This window comes from Vombatus ursinus, unplaced genomic scaffold (assembly GCF_900497805.2).
Source record: "Vombatus ursinus unplaced genomic scaffold, bare-nosed wombat genome assembly UNPS02014786.1, whole genome shotgun sequence".
Taxonomy (NCBI): Eukaryota; Metazoa; Chordata; class Mammalia; order Diprotodontia; family Vombatidae; genus Vombatus; species Vombatus ursinus.
Window position 1 is genome coordinate 44,761,790 of NW_020954564.1, and position 22,054 is coordinate 44,783,843.

Consider the following 22,054-nt stretch of genomic DNA (forward strand, 5'->3'; position numbering starts at 1 on the left):
TAGTATTTTCATATTTATAAAGCATTTTATTTACAAGTACCCTATAAAGTAATGTTAATATTAGTAATTATTAAACATCAATCAAGATGAATCAAATCTTTATACATATTGAACACACTTAATTCCTTTTTTTTTGATACTTGTAACTTGGTTTTCTTTTTTTAATAGAATTAGCCAATGGTTTATCTGTTTTATTGTTTTTTTCCCCATTTTGGCATCTAATTGGAGGGCTATTAATTTGTTATTTTTCTAGTTTCTTTATTTGCATATCCAATGCATCAATCTGCTCTTTCACTCTTTTATTGATGTAATAAGCATTAAAAGATATAAATTTTCTTCTAAGTACTGCTTTGGCTGCGTCCTACAAATTTTGGTATGTTGTTTCATTGTTGTCATTATATTTAGTGAAATCATTGTTTGTTCCTATGATTTGTTCTTTGATCCACTCATTCTTTAGGATTAGGATATTTCTTTTCCAATTAATTTTAATTTTATATTTCAGAATTCCTTTGTTGAGTATAATTGTTATTGTGTTATCATATGAAAAAGATGCATTTAGTATTTCTGCTTTTCTGCATTTGTTTATGAAGCTTTTATGTCCTAATATGTCTTCAGTTTTTATGAAGGTGCTACACATAGCTGAGAATAGGTGTACTTCTTTCTGTTCACATTGTGTTCTCCAGAGGGTTGTCCTGTCAAACTTTTCTCAAATTCTGTTCATCTCCTTAACTTCTTCCTTGTTTATTTTTGGTTAGATCCAAGTCTCAGGGGAATAAGTTAAGGTTCCCCACTAATATGGTTTTGCTGTCTGTTTCCTCTTGTAACTCATTTTACTTTTCCTTCAAGAATTTGGATGCTATTCCATTTAGTGCATATATGTTCAGTATTGATATTAATTTGTTGTGTATGGTACCTTTTAGTAAAATGTAGTTTCCCTGATTTTCTCTTTTAATTAAGTCTATTTTTGCTTTTTCTTTGTCTGAGGTCATGATTACTGTGCCTGCCTTTTTTATTTCGGATGAAGTGTAATAGATTCTGCTCTAACCCATTATTTTAACTGTGTGTATGTGTTTCTTGTAAACAATATATTATTGGATTCTGGTTTCTAATCCATTCTACTATCCTTTTCCATTTTATGGTTGATTCATCCTTTCGCATTTACATTAATGATTGTTAACTGTATATTTCCCTCCATACTATTGTTTTATACTTTGTCCCCTCCTCAAGAGGCTGTTTTGCTTCTGACCACTGCCTCCTTTAATCTATTCTCCCTTATAACTGTCACCACCACCTTTCTGTTAACCCATTTCCCTTCTATTTCCCTATTGAGAAAAATGAATTTCCATACCCAACTATATATATATATTCTTCCTTCCCTGAACTAGTTCAAGTAAGAGTGAAGTTAAAGTGTTGACTGTTCCCCCCTGCATAAACTCTTTCCCCTTCTGTTGCATAAATTCTTGCATGCCCTATTTATGAGATAATTTTCCCCATTATTCTTTTCCTTTACCCCCTTTCCCAGTGCATCCCTCCTTCTCACCCTTCCTTTCTTCTTCTGATATCATCCCAATATAATAGAATAACACCTATGCCCTTTTTCTAAGTAGATTCCCTCTAACAGCCCTAGTGTTGAAAAACTTCTGAGCAGTTATCTTTCTACGTAGGAATGTATACAGTTTAATCTTGTTTAGGCCTTCATGATTTCTCACTCATATTTACCTTTCTGTGTTTCTTGTGTCTTATGTTTGAATTTAAATTTTTATATTCTACCCTAGTCTTTTCATCAGGAATGCTTAAAAGTCATCCATTTCATTAAATATCCATTTTCTCCCCCTGTAGGATTATACTTAGTTTTGCTGCATAGGTTATTCTTGGTTGTAATCCTAGCTCCTTTGCCTTCTGGAATATCATATTCTAAGCCCACCTTCCTTTTTTGTAGTAGCTGCTGAGTCTTGTATGATCCTGAATGTGACTTCTCAGTATATTATTTCTTTCTGGCTGTTGGCAGTATTTTCTCTTTGACCTTAGGAGTTCTGAATTTTGGCTGTAATATTCCTGGGAGTTTTCATTTTGGTTTTTCTTTCAAGAGGTGTCCAGTGGATTCTTTCATTTTCTACTTTGCCCTCTGATTCTAATTTATCTGGGCAGTTTTCCTTTATAATTCCTTGAAATATGACGTCTAGGCTCTTTTTTGTTCATGACTTTCAGGTAGTCAAGTAATTCTTAAAATTATCTCCCCCTGATCTGTTTTCCAATTTAGTTTATTTTCCCTAAGAGATATTTCACATTTTTCCTATTTTTTCTTCAGTTTTTTAAACTTTGTTTCATTAATATTGTTGATTCATTGATGTCTCAGTCATTAGCTTCTACTTGGCCAATTCTAATTCTTAAGTAGTGATTTTTTTCATTGAGGTTTTATGCCTCTTTTACCATTTGGCCAATTCTGATTTTTAAGAAATTATTTTCTTCAGTGTTTTTTGGCATCTCTTTTACCAAGCTGTTAATTCTCATTTCATAATTTTCTTACATATCTCTCATTTCTTTCCCCAGTTTATCTCCTACCATTCTTATTTGATTTTTAAAATCTTTTTTATTTCTGCTCTTTTTAAAAATCTCTTTCATTCTTCTAGGAATTCTTGTTGGACTTGTATTCAATCTGCATTTTTCCTTTGAGGCTTTGTTTGTAGGTATTTTCAAGTGATTGTCTTCTTCTGTCTTATGTCTTGAGCTTCCCTGAAACTATAGTAGCTTTTTATGGTCAGGTTCCTTTTTCGTTTGCTCATTTTTCCAGCCTTACTTATTGACTTTGGACTTTATATTGGTGTGGGGCTCTGCTCACTGTTGGCAGGGGGATGTCTGGCCTGACTTTGTCTTATATATCCATGTACTGCTTTCACAATTTAGTCTGTGGACCTGTAAGTTTTTGGTTCTTCTGAGACAGTATGATTCAGAAAGAGGTCTATTTACCTCCTGGTCTGCACTTCGCAAATTCCTGAACAGTTTAGGTCTTTTGGCTTGTGTGTTTTTTGAGTTTTCATAGACTGCTGTTACACTCAGTCACAGTTAGCCCACTGGGATGTTCTATAGATTCAGAGTGACTAAACTGCTTGCTCTCCCTTAGTTTTGGTCTCCTGCCCTGGTTTATTCTACTTCAAGCTTATATGTGGGACTAAAGGTTAAAACTTACCCTTCTCCCCCCTTTCTCCCCTCACCCCTCTCCACTCCCTATTTCCTCAACTATATTTCCAGAACTTGTTCCTTGCTGCACAAATAGGCCCTTGCTCCCTCACAATCACAACTGTTCTCTCTGTCCTAGAATTGTAATCCAGGACTACGTAATAGGCAACAAAGTTGCCAGGTGGCACCTCTTCCTGATCCTAGTACTGGTAGAGAGGTCCAATAGTATCTCTTTCTGTCCCAGTGTATAATCCCTTTACCATCCCTGGCATTGGGCTGCTCCTGACCAGCCTCTACCAGTGCCCTCAGATTTCTGTTTCACTAACCTGTCCTTGGCTTTCCCAGTCAGAATTTGGTTTGCTGCACTTTTGAGGTCTTTGTGGAAGAGATTGTGAAAGAGCTGGGGCGAAATTGCTACGTCTTAATCCACCATCTTAACTCTGCCCCTGAACACACCTAATTCGTAAGGCAACACCATATTACCTAAACCCCAGCTGTCTGCCTTGAATCTAACAGAGATGTTTTCAGAGAATTAGTTTTTTTTTTGTAAAAAAAAATTTTAAACACATAGCTTTATGTGGTAGTTATGAACACTGAACATAAATAAAGATTTTGACTTTACCATCTCTCACAGGATTCTGCTTTGTTCACTGATTATCAATAAAACATATCCAGTTATGGGCTTAATAGAATCATGTGTGCTTTTTAAGTTGGAGCTTATACGTTCTCATGTTGCTATAGAGAAGCATCAGGATATTGCTAACAAATATGAGAACTTTCAAATATTAGATAAATTGCTAAAGTTTTCAGAGGAAGTAGAAAGAGGAAAGACTCAGAAATTGAAAGAAAAAGGAGATACAGTCATCCTAGAAGGAAGAGCTTATCTTGGATAGTGAGGAAGTCCACGTTAAAGTAACCTATTATTGTAAAAGAAAAGAACCTTATTTAAGATAATTCTGTTAGATTTGAATTAATAAAATTATGAGATTAAGAAAGTATGTTTTCCCTTTCGTAAAAAGGACTAGAGAAAAAAAAAACCATTAGCTATAATATTAAATGTAAGTGGACTAAATGGCCCAATAAAAGGAAAGAATTGCAGAGTGGCTCACATCAGAATTCAACAGTGTATCACTTATAGGAAATAGTTAACCCAGCAAAGGGTAAATAGATTAAAAATGGAAAGGTGATTTAAAATTTGCATGTCGGAATGGTATCAGTGGATACTGGTAGTATTTAATTCAACCCAGAAAGCATTAAAAAGAGATATACTAGGGTTTTATATTATGCTAAAAGGCTCTGTACAAATTGAGAATGTAATATTTTTAAAGTTATGTTTACCCAATCATCCTGGAACAAAATGCATAAAGGAAAACCTCACAAAAATAGATTTTTTAAAGTAACATACTTTAAATCAATTGACAAAAACTTAAAATGCACCTATATGCTAGACATTCTACTAGGAATTAGGGATACAAATACAAAGAAATGAAACAATTCCTACTCAGAAGGAGCTTACATTCTTCTAACGCAGGAAGACAGCAAAAACAATTATAAACATAAAGAGAATAAGTACAAAATAGTTAAATGAAACATAGGTTGAGAGGGAGAGCACTAGAAGTTGTGGAGAATCTTGAAAGGCTTCATGTAGAATGTGGTGCTTGAGTTGCATCTTGAAAGAAGAGATTCTGTGAGGTAGAGGTAAAGAAAAGGTACTTGCCAAATATAGGGAACAGCCAGTATAAAGGGCACAGAAATGTGATATGGAGTGCCATATGAGAAACAATTCAACAAAGAATGCAATGAGCATTTATTAAGTGCCTACTATGTACCAGACATTTTGGCTAGATTGTAGAATGCAGGAGAAGGGGTATAATGAAAGTTAAAAAATAGGTTGGAGCAAGTTTGTGAAGAGCTTTAAAAGCTAAACAGAAATTTTATTTGATCCTAGAGGCAGTACAGAGCCATTGAAGTTTATTGAGTAAGGGAATGACATAGATCAACCATTAAAGAAAATAGTTTTGGCAGCAGTGTGAAGGATGGACGGAAGTGGGAAGAAACTTGAGGCAGGGAGACCAGTTAGGAGGTTGTTGCAATAATCTAGGTGAGAAGTGATGAAGACCTAAACTAAGATGGTAACAGGGTGAATAGAGAGAATGAATGTAACAGATGCTGTAGAGGTAGAAATGGCAAGATTTGACTACTGATTGCATATTTTGAGTGAGGAAGAATTATAATTTGAGGATGAAGCCACGGTTATTAACCTGGAAAAATGGAATAGTTGTGCTACAAAAAGAAGAGAGTTTTGAAGAGGGGTACATTTTGGGGCAAATATAATGAACTGTTTTGGATCTGTCAAATTTAAGATGTCTTCAGGACATCCATTTAAAAATGTCAAATAAGCAGTTGACAATGCTCATGAGATTAGTGCTAAGGGGAGCAACAGGTTAGATAGATAGATCTCTGAGTGAGAGAAATAGAGAAAATAACTGAACCTATAGGAGCTGATGAGATTAACAAGAGAAAGAATGTAAAAGGAAAAGGGAATAAAAGAATCAAGCCTAGGACTGAACTGAGGGGAACACCTATAGTTAGGAGGTGTGATTGTGGGTAGTGAGCCAGAAAAGAAGACTGAGCAGTGATTGATCAGACAGGCGAGTAGTGAACTGGGAGATGAGTGTCAAGAAATCCCAGAGGAGAAAAGGATCTAGGAGGAGATTCTGGTCGATAGTGTTAAATGCAGTAGGTAGGTCAGGAAAGAATAAGACTTTTTAAAAGGCCGTCAGATATGTCCATTAAGAAATTGTTGATAACATAAGAAAGAGCAGTTTCAATTGAGTGATGAGGTCAGAAGCTAGAATGCAAAAAGTTGAGGAGTTAGGAAGAGGAGAAGAAGCAGAGGCAGTGAATGTGGACAGCTTTTTTCCATGAGTTTGGTTGAGAAAGAAGTTAGAGATACAGGATGCTAGTTTGAGGGAATGGTAGGATCTATTGAAGATTTTTAAGGCTAGGGGAAGACTTGGACATGTTTAAAGGTCGTAAGGATGGAATCTACTAGGGAATTACTGAATGAACAATGGTTTATATGTATGATATAATTTTTATACTGTAAAAAATGATATGAAACATAAAAATATGAAAAGGCTTAATTGAAATGATGCAAAACAAAATCAATAGAACCAGAGCTATATACACTTTGACTACAACAATGTAAGGAAAAAAGGGAAAATGAATGCAAAGCCAGAGACAGTATCACTACAGGCAGATATGGAAGGTGTCACAGAACAGAAGCATTTTCTTTGCTTTTTTTATTGACAGTTATGACATTTATAAGTTTTAAATTACATACATGAAAGGTGTTATTTTTATTTTATAATAATTTACAATGAAATCCTACCCTGGTGCTTCATAGCAAAGCTCTGGGATTTTTAACCTTTTTTTAATGTCATGGACATGTGTCATGGTAGTCTGGTAAAGCCACTAGTAACCTTCTCAGAATAGACTAAATAAATACAGTGTAGATTGGGAGGGAGTTAAGGAGATCAAGAAAGGTTTTTGACATGAAGGTGGCCCTTGAGCTGCCTCCTAAGGGAAGAACAAGGGAATTTCTGAAGCAGATGTGAGGAAGAAGTGCATTCCAGCCAGGACAAAGGCTCAGAGATAGGAAATGGAGGTGATGGGGTTGGGATCTGGGCCCCTGGAAGGAAAAACCCTGGACTTCCCCACATGGCCAAATCTCTGGCATTCCCCTGAGGCCATAATCCCATCAACTGGCCTTTCATTGTGGACCTCCCTATGGCCCTAGGCCGTTTCTCCATTCTCTCTTGGCCACGTGGTCCAGGTTCCTGGAATTCTATTACCTCATAGACTACTTGGCCACTCCTAGATCCCTCCCATAGCCTTTCTGTATATAAGGTCCATCTTGTCTCCATTAAGATGCTGAGATTCATATAATCTAGCCGTTGCTGAGATTCTTAAAATCTAGCCAATGGTCAGATTCTTATAATCTAGCCAATAGCTTACTAATGTTCAGACTCCTTAAAAGTCTGCCCAATATGATGGATGTTCTAATAAACCATGTCTTTGGCTGAAAGAACTGGCTTGGGTCGAATTCTTTCAGGCAGGACCTGCATGTTGTGATTTTGGGATCCCAGGACCCTTGAACCCCTAAACCACATCAGAGGGTTGTGGGAGAGGAACAGAGAGAAAGCCAAGTACTGGAGGCTGAGAAATGTCAAAATGAGTCTGGAAAGATAGGTTGGGGCCAGGGTTGTATAAGGCTTTAAAAGCTGAACCGAGGAAATATATTTGATCCTCGAAGCAATAATAGGAAGCCAATGGAATTGATTCAGTAGAGTAGTCACTGTCAGATATTCACTTAAAAGAAAATTATATTGGCAACAATGTGAAGGATGGATTGGAAGAATAAGACACATGAGTCAGGGAGACCAATTAGGAGGCTTTTGCAATAATCTAGGTGAAAGGTGATGACCTGAACTTAAGGTGTGGTAGCTGCGTTTAAAGAAAAGGGTCAGAAGTGAGAGAGATTGTGAAGATAGAAATGACAAGATTTGGTAGCAGATTGTGTATGTGAAATGAGGGAGAATAAGGAGTTAAAAATAATAGCAAGATTATAAATCTGAGACACTAAAAGGATGGAAGTGTCTTTGACAGAAATATTGAAGTTTGGAACAGGAAAAGATTTATCAGTTAAGAGAATAAGTTCAATTTTAGACATACTGACTTTAAGATGTCTCTGAGACATCCAGTTTGAAATATCCAGTTGTCATTTGTTGGTGTGGAACTGAAAGTTTCGGGCAAAACCCAGGGCTAGAGATAGGGATTTGAGAGTCATTTGAACACCCCTGGGAGCTGTTGAGATTACCAAGAGATAATGTAGAGAAAGAAGAGAAGCTAGGACAGAACCTTGGGGAGCACCCACAATTAGAGGGTGTGATATGGATTCTGTCGCTGACTGACAATGTCATTTCAACTGTCACACCATCTCTCAATAACCCCTTCTCTTTCCTCACACAAGCCACTCTGCCTCAAGTCTTTTCCCATTCTATTACCTTTTCCACATAGCTTAAAAGGCAAAGTGCCTTAAGCATTCTTCTGACAGTGCTACTCTTCTATTCATTAAATTCCAGTGACTCCCTATTGCTTCTAGGATCCAATACAAATTTTACAGTTTGTTTGAAAATCCTTTGCAACCTGACCCCAACCTACATTTCCAGCCTCATTATACATTTTTCTCCTTCCCACATGCTATATGGGTCTAGTCAAACTGGCCACCTCACTACCTCTCACACATAGCACTCCATCTTATTTTCTGTGACTTTGCACTTGCCATCCCTGATACCTGAAATAGGCTTCCTCACCCCTGAATCATAGAATCTGTCATTTTCTTCAAGAGGAAGCTTGAATACCACCTTCTACACAAAACCTTTCCTCATTCCCAACTACTCATATCTCCCCTCTCTATAGTTGCCTTCTGTTTGTTTTATATTTATTCTGTATATACTTATGTATGTACTTGCCTTCTCAAAATATAAACTTTAGAACAGGATTTTTTTTTTTCATGTTTTTCATATAGGCAGCCACGTAGCACAGAGCACTGGACTTAGAGTCAAAAAGATTTGGTTTCAAATTCTACCTCGGATACCTAATAGCCATATTATCCTGGGCAAGATACTTAACCTCTGTCTGCCTCAGTTACTTCATTTGTAAAATGGGAATAATAATAGCACCTGCCTTCCAGGGATGCTATGAAGACAAAATAATATATTTGTAAAGCACTTAACAAACCTTAAAGCACTGTATAAATGTTAGCTATCATTATTATTATTATTATTATTATTATCATTATTTCTTATTTCCCCAGCACCTGGCACAGAGTAGGCACTTAATAAATTTTTGTTGATATTACCAAGGGGTATATTTTTTTTTTTTGACACAGCTGAACTCTCTTAATTGTCTACTAGAAGAGTAATGAGAAGTATGTGCAGGGAGTAAAATCACAATTTGTTTAGAATATTTAAAAAAATCAATTTCTGTAGTAATTTTTCAGTGTAAGTAACCTGTCTAGGATCACATAGCTAGTAAATATCATAAAAATATTCAAACCAAGGTCTCTTGACTTCGAGTCTAAAACTACATCACACTATGCTGTCTCCCTATTAACAGTACCTTCAGGAGTCCACATACGGCTTTTATGTAGAGAGACTAAAAATAAATATGGTGGTAATACAGCAGGTCATATGATATTGATTGTTTGAAATGTATCTTGAAATTCATACACACACAATAAAATTATAGAATTTTTTTAAACATTCTGATCTTTTCCTCTAATTTTTTTATGTCATAAAACAGACTTTTGGATCCTCAAACGAATACAGAGATTGCAAACTACCCCATCTATAAAATCCTCTTCTGTGTTAGAGGGCATGATGGCACTCCAGAAAGCGACTGCTTTGCTTTCACTGAAAGTCACTACAATGCCGAACTCTTCAGAATACACGTCTTCCGGTGTGAGATACAAGAAGCTGTAAGTCTCTAAGACAGCTGCCTCTGCAACTGAAAGGCTTTTCTCTGAGGAATTTTAGATGACCTTCCAGAATTTCTAGAAATAATAAAATTCTCGCTTATATTCAAATGAACTGTGATTTGAGCTTGTGCTCACTGATTACTACTGTCTGTTAAGACTAGAAAAAGATAGAGTGAAGTTATGATTAACCAAACTCCAACACACACACCCTACTTCCCAATTACCTGGCTTTTATTTTTCTTTTCTAACTAAGCTTTTAGGAGAGAAAAGTCAAGTACATGAAAACAAGGTCATGTCAGAGTTATTTTTTTAAAACAACTATCTAGGTCCATCCTGGGTTTGTTACTGATTCCTCTCTGCCCAGATCACAAGTCTCCACATATGCAGAATGAAGAAGTTGGACAAAGTGATCTCTGTAGCACTTTCTGGTTCTAACAGGCTATGTCTGAGGGTCTTCTCCTCCTCTAATGTCCTATGTTGTGTCATTGCACAGTCTAGGGAAGGACCTTTCACATCCAACATTCCACACTGTATGTTCTAAAATGCATTTTTCTGCAGATAGTTCCTAGCTCTATTTGTTTTTTTTTTTTGTTTTTTTTTTGGCATGGCAGTTGGGGTTAGGTGACTTGGCCAGAGACGCACAGCTAGTGTAAAGTGTCTGGTCTGAGACCGGATTTGAACTCAGGTCCTCCTGACTCCAGGGCCAGTGCTCTATCCACTGTGCCACCTAGCTGCCCCAGTTCCTAGCTCTAACAATATATGATGATTCATCACTTTCTACAGTGTAGTGCAGTATATAAAGAACCTTGGACTCTGAAACCCCAGGTTCTAACATGTCTGCTCTACCACTTGGTAGCTACTTGACTTTGAGTAAGTCATTTACTCTTAGTCTTTCTGATTCTCACTTTCCTCCTTAATAAAGTATTTATTAAGTGAATAATAATATGTGCTAGGCACTGGAGAATACAAAAGCCAAAAAAAATGAGCCAGTCCCTACCCTCAAGAAGCTCACAATCATTTTTAAAATATAAGGATAAAGATACTTGCTAGTCTTATAAATTTGCAAAGAGAATCAAATGTGATAATGTAAAAACCCCATATATATGCTAAATAATCATATTTTGATTGATTCAGTGCTATCACCAGATAGTTTACCACCTGTACAAGTTTAAGGTGGTTATTTTATCAGCAGTACTCTACATTGAGAGAGGCAGCTTGGCATAGCAGAAACCAAGCCGACTTCAGAACCAGGAAGATCTGAGTTCAGATCCCAGGTCTGCTACTTACTGCTTAGGTGATGGACAAGTCACTTCGCCTCTCAGCTCTCTGGGTAACTCTAAAACCACAAGTTGCAGAGAAGGTACTGATCTGCATTGGTTGACTCCTCCAAGAATCCCATGTCAATGAAATCAGGCGAATCCCCTGCCTCTACTATGTAATGAGTAACTGGTGTTCAGAATGACGACCTTCAGGGTCATCAAAGGAACATCCTGTGTACACAGATTTAGAATTGGATGACTTTTAAAGATCATCTAGTCCAAGCCTCTCTTTTTACAAATGAAGATACCATGTGACTTGCCCATCACCACATAAGCAGTAAGTAGCAGAGCTGATTTTTGAACCCAGGTCTTCTAACTCCCAATACCCTTCCCCTGCACTACACTGTTCAACCACAAACATTTATTAAGCACATACGTTCATGTGCTATGGCAGGCAGTAAGGATGTGAAAGGCAGGGGACTTAATCTTTGCCCTCAAGAAATGTATGTTTATTGAATTCTACCGAAGCAGAAGAATGTTGTGGCAGAATTTTGCAAGTTATCCAGCAAGCATTAAGGAAAAGGTTTTCCATTTAATTCAACAATTTAGTTTTATTGAAATACATATTTAACACGTAACTAAAAGGGTTTCCAACCCTGTAAAAGTACAATTAATGGAACATTCTGGCTAATTGAGTTTTTACTATGTAAGTTGTTAGAAATTCCTCTTTATGGCATTTCTTAATATTTCTGAAGCTAGTTAGTGTTGAATGTTATTCCTATTATATGTTTCTGTTCATGGATAGAAATATTAAAACTAAAAGTTTCTCATACCTTGAGCTGATCAAAGGAACAAAAATTTTCCTAAACCAAGAAAAGGTATACATAGAAAGGATTTGGCTAGAATGCTGGCAATGTAATCAGTTATACTGAATCTTCAGTGGAGACAAGAGGTAGTATTTTATAGTAATAACAGTGTTAATACTAAGTGATAATAACATTTACATAGCAGTTTCAGGTTTGCTAAGCACTTTATCTCATACTTTTACGGTAATCTTCTGAGGTATTATCTCCATTTTATGAATGAAGAAACTAAGGCTGAGTGAAATTTAGTGACTTGCCCAAAATCACACAGCTAGTAAATGTCTGAGGAAGGATTCACACTTTGGCTTTTCTTACTCCAAGTCTAGCATTCTATCCATTATGTCACCTGGTGGCCTCAAGTGACACAGCCTGCTTTGATTATGAATGCCAGTTTTGACATTTGGCTGACTGATGCAGGTGTTCTGCTTTATGTTAATATAAGATGGGGATAGTAGAACGAACAATGGAATGAAAGTTAGGTAATACTAGTTCTTTGCTCTACCATTTACTAGCTGTATGATCGTCAGTAATTTTAACTCTTCTGTGCTTCATTTGCCTCATCTGTAAAATGAAGGGTGTCAGGCTAGAGCAGGGTATCCCGAATTTTTTCATTAGTGAACTGCATCATTAGAAATAGTATGGAGGGAGGCCCATGGGAATTCTTGTGTCCTGGGACACTGGATTTGGAGTTTTAGAACCTCTCTAGTTGAGTCCCAGAAGACCCTCTAGTGCTCTGTAAGGAAGTGGAATTAGAGACTCTCTAAAGACCCTTCCATCCCTAATCCTTTGATTTAATTTTATAATTATTTTCTACTTCTGTTACAATTCCTAATTGATAGAAGTCTATTCACGTGATACCCAGCAACAGTCAGTTCCACAATTATCATAGCAGGTGGCTGGTTTGGTCCTAATAGTCCATCAGTCTTTGTGTGCTACCTAATTAGATAAGTTTTTTGTTGGGGGGGGTTTTCCCTAAGAATCTGTCAGATGACTCCCTGAGATCTCGCTGGCCACAGCTTTCAAAGGGTTATTATTATTATGATGTTGAAGCTCCGGGACTAGAGACCTTACAAAATTACTTTCAACTTGAACTTTTCCACATTCTGTAATTCAGATTTTTCCGACTGCCTCTCTCTTCTTAAATGCCCTTTCTGGATAAGATTTTAATCTCATTTGAAAACTTTAAAAATGGGTGTTACCAGAGAAAGGAGAAACAATTGTAAATGCCCAGAGAAAATGTGAAGTGCCTCATTAGCATGCTATGTGCCAGCAATCATAGGTCCCAGACTCTTTTCCCTCACTTTGTAGGAGAAAGAAACAATAGCCTTCCCATTGTAGAAATGTATTTGCTAGTTTCTTTAGAAGCTTCCACCCTAACCTCTCTGGTTCTTTGTGACTTCAGGTAAGTCGAATTCTCTACAGTTTTGCCACTGCCTTCCGCCGTTCTGCCAAACAGACCCCGCTTTCTGCCACTGCTGCACCTCAGACTCCTGACAGTGACATCTTCACCTTCTCCGTGTCTTTAGAAATAAAAGAAGATGATGGTAAAGGTTACTTTAGGTAGAGAATATCCTTTCATTCATTTGCTATGAGTCTATATTAATATGATCAATGTTTGGTAGTAAAACAAACAAAATGTTTAGTCATATAAATGAGTTCTATGAAATAAATGTCTGTTTTGTTAGAATTGTTTTTTTATTTCAAGGGAGTGTTTTGGGCTACTTTTAAAAGGTACAATTTAAAGATTTATCTAACTGAAAGTATCAAAGGAAAATAATCACAGAACATTCTTCCCTGGAACAAAAATTATCTATTTGGTACCATTATCTTTTTAAGCCAGATTAAACAATATATAGTTGACTTGTATCCTGAAATACGTGGAAGCTAAGACAGCAGATTTGTGTATTTGTTTGACTTGCTATAGCATAAACTGCCTCTTACAACTGAAATCGAGTTTGCTGATTAAAGCAGAGAGGCAATGTGACCTACTGTCTAAAGGACCAAACCTCACTTGTGTGTTCCTGGACAAATTACTTAACCTCTCAGTGCCCCCTAGCAACTTTCCAATACTATAAATTAAAGATGAATTGCCATTCTTCATCCATGGAGGGAGTTCCTATACAAGGGAATTGCCCTCACTAATGAAATCATGGGTCCTAATTATAAATAAATTATAAATAACACTATCTGAACAAACTGGAGAAAGAGAAATGTGGGTTTTGTCTGAAGGTTGTGCCCTTCATTGGGGGTAGTAATGACTTTATCTCCTTTTTAGTCAATATACCTTCCAGGGCAAACATTTTTACTCCAGGAAGTAAAAGAAGCACTAGACTAATAGTCATAAAGCCAACAGTGGGGTCCTAGCTCTGTAATCTTGGGCAACTCGTTTCTCCTTTCTGAGCCTCAGTTTCCTCATTTGTAAAATGGAAATAATTACACTCAGAGGGTTATTAAACATAAATAGCTCTTTGTGTTAAAAAACATAAATGTTAGCTGCTATTTTTATAAATACTATTCATATTTTATAAATACTATTCATAGTTCATAGTCAACAATTGGTTCTTGCCTATAGTTGGTCCCTTCAGCTTATCATAAAATTCTTGGTTATATTATATAACAGCAAAAATACTTTGATTTTTCAGGGATCTATAATTTCATTGGTGTAGATAGTTCTTTCATTGATGCAAATTGCAAGCCCTTGAAATCTTAGTGGATGCTCTTAGTGAATGTATTGTCTTGTGGCCAGTATGCCAGTTGATACTACGTGATACCAACTTCTCTGGACTGTTCCTCAAGTGACAGACACATGTCTATTATCAGGGCTTCATTTGAAGCATTCCTAGCTTGGTAAATCATTGCCTTGAAGTAACCAATCTTCAGAGGAAAATAGTAGTATTAAAAGGATATTAAAAACAACTTATTTGTTTTACCACTTTTATTCTTAAAAAAAAAAAGTTTCCTCTCAACAGCCTTGTGTTTTTACATTTTACAAATAAGGAAACAGAGATTTTAAAGCTTAATGTCTTGCTGAGTGCCCCATAGCTGTTGGAACCCAAATAGTCTCTTTCTCCAAATCTGTTGGGCTGCATTATGTTGCCTTCTTAACCTCTTCACAAAATGATGAGTGAAGAATAAAAGGATGGTGATTTTGTTTCTTGGTTTTTGGTTTTGTTTTTTTTTTAATGTTGCATGGTAAGTTCACATATTAAGAAATTGGCATTACAGCCCCCTCTGCTGGCCAGTTCACCAGAAAACTTTGAAAATGGGTTGTGCTTTTATTTAATGTGCACCTATTTGGTAAAACAGAAAATGTTCTGTCAGTTTACAAAAAAGATTTGGACTTTTTGAACTGTTTTCATAGGGTCATGTCTTTAAACCTTAAGATAATTTTTTAGAATTTAACTGACGATACTTGTATAAGTCTGGCCTCTTTCTGTAAAGCCTAAGGCATTAGAAGTTTCTTATAAGCCTCAAAAATCTCTCAAGATAAGGTCTTGAGCATGCTATTAAAATAGTTTCGTTCCCATAATTCCCAAAGAAACCTTTATGTACCCAGACTAGATGGCTATCTCAAACACTCAGCAGTTCGGTCTACCATTCCCGTTAGACATTACTGCCTCCTCCATCAGCCTTTTAAATTTCACAGTTTTCAATGTCAAAGTGATATTTACAAATATTTGTCTCTTCTAACCTTGGCTGAGTTGTACCCCTCAGTTTTCTAGTACAGATGTTATGCTATGATCGCATTAACCTGAATATGCTCTAAACCAGTACACACTCATGCTTGAAGTGATAATTTATAGAAGTGACCTGAAAAGCTCATCATCTGGTGGCCATCCTGGTGGGGAACATCTCTGCACTTAGTAAGGCCAGTCCCCAAATGACGGATGCAGAGCCTTTCTAACTTGGTAGAATTTGCCAGAGTTTATAGTCCACTGACATAGTTTTTTTAAAACCCAAGATAACTTCCATGCTGTAATAAATAAGGCACAGGAGGGTGATTTTTTTGTGGAAGAATTAGAATCTTAAATTTTATAATATTCTTGTAGTAGTTGATATTTATATGCTCTTGAACCCAAATTATATAATTTTAATTCTTCACAGATACTTTTTTATACATCATGATCTTCAGAACTTCTGTGTAACCATTTATAATATCTAATAGTTGTGTTGTTTTTGCCTAGAGTTGCACAGTAGCCATATTTATTTTAGATTTAAAGGATATATTGAGACCTGGACACAGATAGGTGTTCTTCTTAAAGATCAAAGCAACCAGAAGTACTTGTGTGGGTTTAGTGGCCTGTTTTGTTTTTATGGGTTTTAAAATAATATATAGAAGTTTTCTCATGATCTAATATTTTCTTAAATATAGTTTTAATATTAACTCAGTTGTAATTATGATTACAAATATGTAGGATAAATTTTTGTGGTAAGTTCACATCTTACATGTATATATAAAAGCTTCTAAGAGTTTAGCATGACTGTTGATCTAATTGCTAATCATAATCGTAAGTTCATTGTCTTTATTTAAGGAGTCATTAAAATACCAAAAGGTAATTATAAAATCTCCAATTCTTTTCAGTTTTAATGTAGAATGATATAGTTGTGAGGTCACTAGGCTTAGAACAGATATTTTTAACCTTTTTTGTATCATACACCCCTTTCACAGTCTAGGGAAGCCTAAGGACCTCATTTCAGAATAATGTTTTCAAATGCATAAAATAAAATACTTAAGATTACAAAGTAAACCAATTATATTGAAATATAGTTATCAATGTATTTTTTTAAGTTCTGAGACTCCAGGTAAAGAACCTCACTGTCTTACAGTTAAACTACTTGGAATTCAGGCTTCCCTCTCCAGTTAATCATTGTATGTGAACTTAAGCAAATATTCAAAGTCCCTTCTAACTCAAAAATTCTTCTGTTCTATTAAAAGATCAGCATTCAAAAGAAAAAAAAAGAATTCTTTCTATTCCTTCTCAGTAACAGAGAAAAATGTCATTTGTATTCACCTCTGTAATATATGAACCTGAGTCATCTTGGTATAATGGGGTGGGGGGGAAACACAGATTTAGTGAACTTTTGTTCAAAGCCTGACTTGCTATATGAACCTTGGGCAAGGCACTTCATATCTAGGGCTCAGTTACGGGTTGGACTAGATGCCCTCTTCAGTCCGTTTCAGCTCTAAATCCATGATCCTGTAATCTGTCAAGGCTCAGATTCTTCATTTATCAAATATACTAACTGCTTCACAAAGCTGTTGTGAAGATCAAATGAAATTATGAATATAAAAGCACTGTGACAGAAAAATGTCGTGGAAGTATAACTTATTACTTTAGTAGTTCTAAAGATCGTTAATTTTATCTTTGTGGATAGTTGCTCCCTAACAGTGTCTTACTCGATAGTTTCATGAGTTGCCCATATTACCAACTTCATTACCAGGTGACAATCTTTTTTGTTATGTGTCTCTGAACTTAACTAAGCTGGTTCTAACATGACAATCTGTTGCATGACCCACAGAGCTTTTGTAGCTTGATGAGACCTACCAGAATGTTAACTATGCTGCTGTATAGCTTTTGAAAACCTTTTATCATCTCCATACTCGAGTTAAGTAGAGAATGCTGTAGTCATACTGCAAAAGATTTTCAACTTCCTGGATGGGGTCTCTACTGATGCAAATTAATCATGCCTCAGTAGATAGCCTTTATAATGTATTGTGGCCCAAATAAAAATTCATTACATGATAGCCAGCCATCAGGTGATGAACCTCTCCTAATTTAGCTAAATCAAACTTCTGACAACAGACGCTAGTGTATTGCCAGGTTTAGGTTCTACTGTTACTTATTAGCTTTCTGTACTAACACAGGCCCTCCATGCCAGGATCATGTGTTGGAGCAGGACTTTAATGGAGGATTATCTTAATATTATTATAATACAAGAATAGGGAGTTAATTATTTGGTTCATAAAAAATTTATAAAATATGATGGTGTGTCTCTTCTCCAAGGTTGATTTCACTATTAAACTCAAATCAGTGTGCCTTCTGAATCACATGCTTTTAAATTATTCACTGCAATCCTTCTCCTGAAGAAATAATGTGCCATGTTCTAATAACTCTAATAGTTTTTTTTGCTTATGTCATTTATTCTGTTGAACAAATGAAACTTAGAAAAAGAAATAATGATCACAGCTACTTTTTTTTTTTTTTAACCTTTTTAGGGCTTAGGGTGAGTGTTCCCTGGTACAGAACTTGAGCCCAGTTTAACAATCCATCTTAAGCTATATTATTGGTTCCTTTTTAGGATTAATTAATTTTGTAATCTAAAACTATTTTAAGTACAGTATTATATAATAGAAAAAGTAGTAATTTTAGAATCAGGAGCTTATTTCAAATCCTAGCTCTCCCATTTATTACATCTTTGATCTTGGACAAGTCATTTACCTTCTCTTGAGTCTCAGTTGCATTTGTAACATGAGAGCATTGGAGCAAATGATCTCTAAGCTGATTTACAACTCTAAAATCATAAATGGTAGGATCACAAATTTAGAGATGTTAGCTACCCTAGAGATCACTGAATCCATCCACTCCTCTCATTTTATAGGAACCTAAATCCCAAAGAGGTTAATGACTTACTCATGACCACATAGATCCTTTGACTCCAAATCCAACATTTTTTCCCCACTATACCACCCTGGGATTCTAGTAGAAATTTCATGTTGTATTTTGCTACCATAACAGTGATACAAAGACGAGATCCCTTCAGAGTTTCATTATTTTTTCTAAGGAAGAAAAAGAAAGCACAAAGATTTAAAGTTTGAAGTCTTTTTTAAAAAGTTATGCTACATAATATACATTATATAACTATATGTTATATAATGTATTGCGTATTATATAATATATATTATGTAAGAAAACTATTCAAAATTAATAAAAGCAATAAGACAATTTTCAAAAGAAGAAACACAAGTTTATTAGTTACTGGAAGAAGTGCACAACTTCATGATTATTGAAGACATACAAATTAAATCAACTTTGAAAGCAATTAAATTTCATTACTTAAATTTAAATCCTCATACCCATCAAATTGGCAAAAATAATCAAAAGCATTCAAACTCTTTGCTTTTGGATTGTGGAGAAAGAAGCACACTCAGTTATTGCTGGTAGAATTGCAAACTTTGTAGACTCTTTGGAAAGCACTTTTCACAGTACATGTTAATAAAAATAATCATTCCTTTTGCCCTGATATTAAAAATATACCTTGAAAATGTTAACAAAGACAAACAAAATGACAGCTATCCAGATATTTTCATAGCAGCATTATTTGTGATTGCAAAAAACTGGAAGCAACCTAAATGTCTGAAAATAGGGCAATAGTTAAATAAATTGTGTTAGTATAATTTTATAATAATGCCATAATGCAATTATGATTGCCAGGTATGAGGAATATAAAGTGTGAAATAGCATGTAAATTTGAAAGCAAGTTTACTTAGTTGTTTAATAATAAGCTCGTATTTTTTAATTTAAATTAATGAAGCCTTTTTGGGGGGGGGGTTTATAGTGCAGTTCCTAAAGACAAGGACAGGCAATGCTTCAAACTTCGACAGGGAATTGATAAGAAGATTGTCATTTATGTCCAACAAACAAGTAACAAAGAGCTTATCATTGAAAGGTAAGCATTTTCAAAAGCTTGAAACTTCAGGATCATTTGAGATTTTTTAAAGCATTTAATGGAGAGTAAAAATTCCCATTTTGTTTTTAAAGCCATCATTGCATCTTTGTCTCATTTGGCCATTCAACAAACACATAAAAAACAACTGCCTTAGGTAGTGCACACTGTTCTATGAACTGGTGGGGAGATAGCGAGGATATAAAATTAATTGTTCTACTTGAAATGTTGACAGTTTTTTAATACTGTAGTAACTCTTTTCAATCTGCAGTATTTCCCCTGGATTTTGCCCTGGCATGTTTGCCAGAGAAATAATCTTACTAAATAAAATGTGGCCTTATTTTTCAGTTTTATGGTACTTGTTTATTTTTTTTTTTCATTGAGAAACAAGGGTTATATTTTTGCCAATCATAAATATGTGAGATTAGAAATATTAAACATTTTAGGAATCTGCAATTTTGTTAGTTTGGGTATCCTTTCTACCAATATTGACTGCTGCCCTTCCATGCCTTAGTGTATGGTCTAGGTGATTTATTGTCAAAATATTCAACTTATAGCAAAGTCTTTGGTGATGAATCACTCTGCATTTCACTTGCCTGGTCCTTGAGTGATACATTATCTATTGATAACCCTGTCCTAAAAGTATTTTTAACTTAATTGTCCCTACCATACCTTTCACTCTGCTAGGCATAGCCTTTGAAAACCCTGGATCACCTGCATGTCCAGGTGACATATTTGAGGAAGACATCTATGAAAGGATATTAGGAAATTGACTGACAGTTTTAATAAACTTCAAATTTTCAATCAGAGTATCATAAATTGACCAGTTGCTTTGTATTTAAAACTTTATTTACTACATGTGGTTTTCTTTTTCCAAGTTAATATTGCTACTTATTTTTTGCAGATGTTTTGGCCTTCTCCTTAGCCCTGGAAAAGATGTGCGGAATAGTGACATGCACTTATTAGATCTGGTATGATCATGTTTTGATGGCAGGTTTATATTTGATTTTCTCAGTAAAGAACAGCTCACTCTTCTCCCCCTCCCTATCCCTACAGCCATACTTTGAGAGAGAATGGTGTGATAGAAATCACTAGATTTGGAGTCAGCATATCTAGGTTCAAATGTTACCTGTGGAGGGTTACATACTACCTATGCAACATTAGGGAAGTCATTTATTTCCTCTTGTTGTTCAGTCATTTAATTATGTCTGGCTCTTCATGACCCCATGAACCTTATCACATCAGTACTGTCCATGGGGTTTTCTTGGCAAAGATACTGAAGTGGTTTGCCATTTCCTTCTCCAGTGGATTAAGGCAAACAGAGGTTAAGTGACTTGCCCAAGGTCACACAGCTAGTGTCTGAGTCCAGATTTGAACTGGATCTTCCTGACTCCAGACTTAGTGCTCTATCCACTGAGCTATCTAGCTGCCTCCTTATCTTCTCTGGACCTCTTTTTTTCCCCCATAAAATGAAGAGATTGAACCAGATGATCTGTAAGGTCCCTTCTCGTTTTAGCTTTCTGTAGTCTACGTGGGAATATCCACATCTTTAAAATTATAGATCCTTCACAGGATGTGTAATTTTGTAAGATTTAAGGGTAGAAGGGGACCTTGAAGTCATCTAGTCCAGAGGTTTTTAACCTTTTTTGTGTCATGGACTCCTTTGACAGTTTGGTGAAGCCTATGGACCTTTCTCCATATAATTTTTAAATGAATAAAATTACAAAAGAAAACAATTGTATTGAAATACAATTATAAAATTAATTTTTAAAAACAAATTCGTGAACCCAGGTTAAGAATCCCCAATCTAGTCTAACTCTCTTGTTGAGTAACAAGAAATGGACCATACCAAGTAGAGGAGATCCTGGAAGCAATAGAAGCCACTGGAATTTATGGAGTGAGGGAGTAATGTGCTTTAGGAAAGTCGCTTTGGTGGATGTAGAGGAAGGATTGAAATAGAGAGATACATGAAGCAAGAAGATCCATTAGGAAGCTATTGGATTAGTCCAAATGAGAGAGGATGTGTGTACCTCACAGTTCATTGGTTAGGTACACAGTGAAAATCTCTAGCCTTCCATGCTACTTAATTCTAAATCCTCAACCTGTTGGAGGTCTTCCTTTAATTCTTTTTGTTTTTGAATATTACCAGGATATCTCTTGCTTGTTCGTCTCTTGCTTCTCATTCTTATTACATGTCCAGCCCACCTCATTTTCTGATCTTTCATGTTTTTATAGTTCTTCACTCAACTGAAACTGCTCTCTCCACGGTTACTATGATCTCTTAATTGCCAAGTTTATTGGCTTTTTCTCAATCCTCATCCTTTATGACCACACTGTAGCAGATGACAGCCAGATTTATATATCTGGCCCTAGTCCCTCTCTTGAATTTTAATCCCTCATCACCAATTGCCTATTGGACATTCCAAAATGGATATCCTCAAACTCAACATTCCCCAAACAAAACTCCTTTTCTTTCTTTTTCTCCCCCACTTAATAGTATTTTATTTTTTCCAATTACACATAAAGATAGTTTTCAACATTCACTT

At 35.7% G+C, this 22,054-nt stretch overlaps 1 protein-coding gene across 3 annotated transcripts in view; it reads left to right on the plus strand.

The window, feature by feature from the left end:
- Window positions 1–22,054, plus strand: part of LOC114047178 (rab GTPase-activating protein 1) — a 218,109-nt gene that overhangs the window by 60,364 nt on the left and 135,691 nt on the right. For all 3 annotated transcript variants that reach the window (XM_027867975.1, XM_027867977.1, XM_027867976.1), the window contains exons 5-8: window positions 9,547–9,721; window positions 13,246–13,403; window positions 19,401–19,511; window positions 20,413–20,479. In XM_027867975.1, coding sequence (XP_027723776.1) covers window positions 9,547–9,721; window positions 13,246–13,403; window positions 19,401–19,511; window positions 20,413–20,479 — 511 coding nt within the window. The remainder of the gene's footprint in view (window positions 1–9,546; window positions 9,722–13,245; window positions 13,404–19,400; window positions 19,512–20,412; window positions 20,480–22,054) is intronic.